This window comes from Agrilus planipennis, unplaced genomic scaffold (assembly GCF_000699045.2).
Source record: "Agrilus planipennis isolate EAB-ADULT unplaced genomic scaffold, Apla_2.0 scaffold124, whole genome shotgun sequence".
Classification (NCBI taxonomy): domain Eukaryota; kingdom Metazoa; phylum Arthropoda; class Insecta; order Coleoptera; family Buprestidae; genus Agrilus; species Agrilus planipennis.
This window is the reverse complement of record NW_020438950.1, coordinates 354294-357094: the sequence shown is the minus strand read 5'-3', so window position 1 is coordinate 357094 and position 2801 is coordinate 354294. Positions and strand designations below refer to the sequence as shown.

The window sequence follows — 2801 nt, the reverse complement described above, 5'->3', positions numbered from 1 at the left end:
AATATTTTTTCGTCGCACTCATTACGTGGCAAGAGTTCAAATGGAAATGTGTTCTCTGAGCATTTATGGGTTAATGTGACGTGGTATACACCATATGAATATCGTTTTCTGTTACTTTTAAGACAATTACGACAAATATTAACAATTTAAGAAAAAAACTTTTAAAAAAAAAAATTTCGCAGACCTGTGAATTGATTAATATTACGATTCGTTAATATATGGATAACAAGGGTTGTGCAATCAATTTTATCAATTTTTATAGATTTTAGCCACATCGACATTTAACCCTAGATGGAGGGCTTTTCCAAGATAGATTTTCTAAAGTAATGTTGAAAGTAATTCGAAATAATTCGATGTGAAAAAAACTATCAATTGTTATTACAAAAGTCTATCAAAATTAATTTGGATTTTCTCTCAATATCAACATAGATGGTCTGGATGCATTGCATTAATAATATGATTGTTTATTCAATAAAAATGAAAGTTCAGACAGTCATTTGCAGAAAGTGCAACTGTTCTAAATTTTCATTCACGTTTTCTTCCGTCCATTGTTTTGCTGCTTGACTCGCAGTAAGAATTAAGAGTGAAGAGCCTTCATAAGCATAACAAACGACGTACTATGTTGGATCTGTTGAAATATTTATTCATTGAAGGCGAAACAGTTCGCACGTCCGAGCCTATTCATCCTCAGACTACTTTTAAAGCTTCTATTAATTATTTGAGTTAGACGGAATTAAAATTAAAAATAACAAAATTAGTCATTAGTCTATTTGGGCGTTAGGGTAATGATAATAACTTGTACAACATGAAAAAGGAAATTTGAAAACCTTATGAGTAATTATCCTGGACATATAAACAAAAATCTAAACGTACGTCAATATAAAATTGAAGTCCCTACATGTAATATCGAAATAGATGTTTTCTTTTCAAGCTGATGTGATTATTGTTTGTATCCTATTAGGGACCCTCAAAAAATATTTGTTTGTTTCGCTGTGTGTAGCGGTTAATCTATGAAAGGCCAAACCTATTTCGATGGAATTTTTTATATTTTTAAACGAGTCACATGTAATACACATATGTAGAATGGATTGCGTGGATTTTTCTCAAGTAGGTACTTATATTTAACGGTAATTGACATCAACTTTAGGTTAGGTTAGGTAAGGTGTATACAAGTAACTGTACAATATTGCAACTTGAATTGAAAATCTGTCTATAGTTATACATACAACAAATAAAGAATAGAACATTAGGTCTTTCTAGTAGTAGTTGTATCAATATTTTTTTCGTTTAAACGCGATTTGTTACAATTGACTTACCCTGAAGATGCGTTTTAAATAAAAAACAGTTTTTTGCCTCACTATTTCTCACTATAAAAAGACACCTACCTGTACAGTAAACTTGTTGTTCATCTTCAACTGGCACAATGGTATAAAAAGAGGTAAAACTACAAAGATCTGATAGCAATTTCCTTTTATATGAGTTCTCAGTCAACAATAACACATTGTGCCCACTCTTTGTCTATGTGTAAGTCACTTATGCAACTCCACCGGGTGCAAGGCCATTTCGACAACATTTTGTTACAACCCCCAACTTCACACGACCGTCGACTTTTGTACTAAATTGTGTGAAAATTTTGTGCGTTACGATGAAAACTTAATTCGTTACAGTGTACTTAGTTGCCATTGTTCCATCAAACTCTAATCACATGTTGCATTTGAATTTGTAAGTGGAAGAGTACGACCACATACGTATTTAGAGACAAATTATAGACCAGTTTGTAATTATTTAATTAATTATTGAGTGTCATTGGTGTTTTAAATCGCTTGTAGAGTAATAACAACGTTTCACAATACCGAAAAATATTACGGTTACCACAAAAATCAGAGTCTTGACTTGTCTCGTGTGAGATACGAGACAATATAAAGATGAACAAGTCGAGAAAGTTGTTTGTCAAAACTGCTCTCTCAAGATTTTGGGTATATTAGGGTCTATCGGCGATTCACAAACAAAACAAAGTCAGGATGATGTAATTAAAATGTACATAAAAATGCATCAAATGTAATAACAGGTAATTTATTAATTTGCGCACTATTAATCTTATAGACGCGTATTTTTTTAGTTCAGTATTATTTCTATCTAAATTTTGGTACCTACTTTAGAATTCAAAGTCGGGATCAAGATTTGTTGAGGCAAAACTTGAATAAATGAGGGCAACATCAGGATCACGTTTGCAACATCAAGACAAGATTCGAATTTTCAATATTTTCGAATAATAGGAACGATATTTGTGCATGTTATCAGTCAACTCAGATATCTAGATAAAATATTTTTGCCTTCCTCAAACAAATTTATCCAGACATCTGGTAAGATTAAACTGCGAATTAGTATACCTAACCTAACCCTTAAGAGGTGCACAACATTAAAGAAAATAAACAGAAATTATTAAAAATAAATAAATGAGTATGAATTTGCTCTCAGTTTTACACAAGTAAATCTCTAGTACTAATTTTATTGATTAGTAATAGCGTTCAATATTTAATATTAATTATTATCTACTACAAATTACCTCAAATTAATGAGGAAAAATTGCTGCTGATGTTACGCCCTCGCCGTGAATCGAACCCGAGACCTTTGTCATTATGCGCCAGTGCTAGGCTGGGTTCGATTCCCGGCGAGGTTGCGACAGTTGCAAAATATTTTCTCATTTATTTGAGGTAAGTTTTAGCAGATAGCAATTAAATGTATATTCACATTAGCATTGGCACATAGTCATTAAATATAACTATAATACCTACATGTAA

At 31.8% G+C, this 2801-nt stretch overlaps 1 protein-coding gene across 1 annotated transcript in view; it reads right to left on the bottom strand.

Annotated features, from left to right (window-relative positions):
• Positions 1 to 1409, bottom strand: part of LOC108734995 (cuticle protein 7-like) — a 17053-nt gene extending 15644 nt beyond the window's left edge. The window contains exon 1 of the mRNA XM_018466775.1: positions 1386 to 1409. Coding sequence (XP_018322277.1) covers positions 1386 to 1409 — 24 coding nt within the window. The remainder of the gene's footprint in view (positions 1 to 1385) is intronic.
• Between the last annotated feature and the right edge of the window lie 1392 nt (positions 1410 to 2801).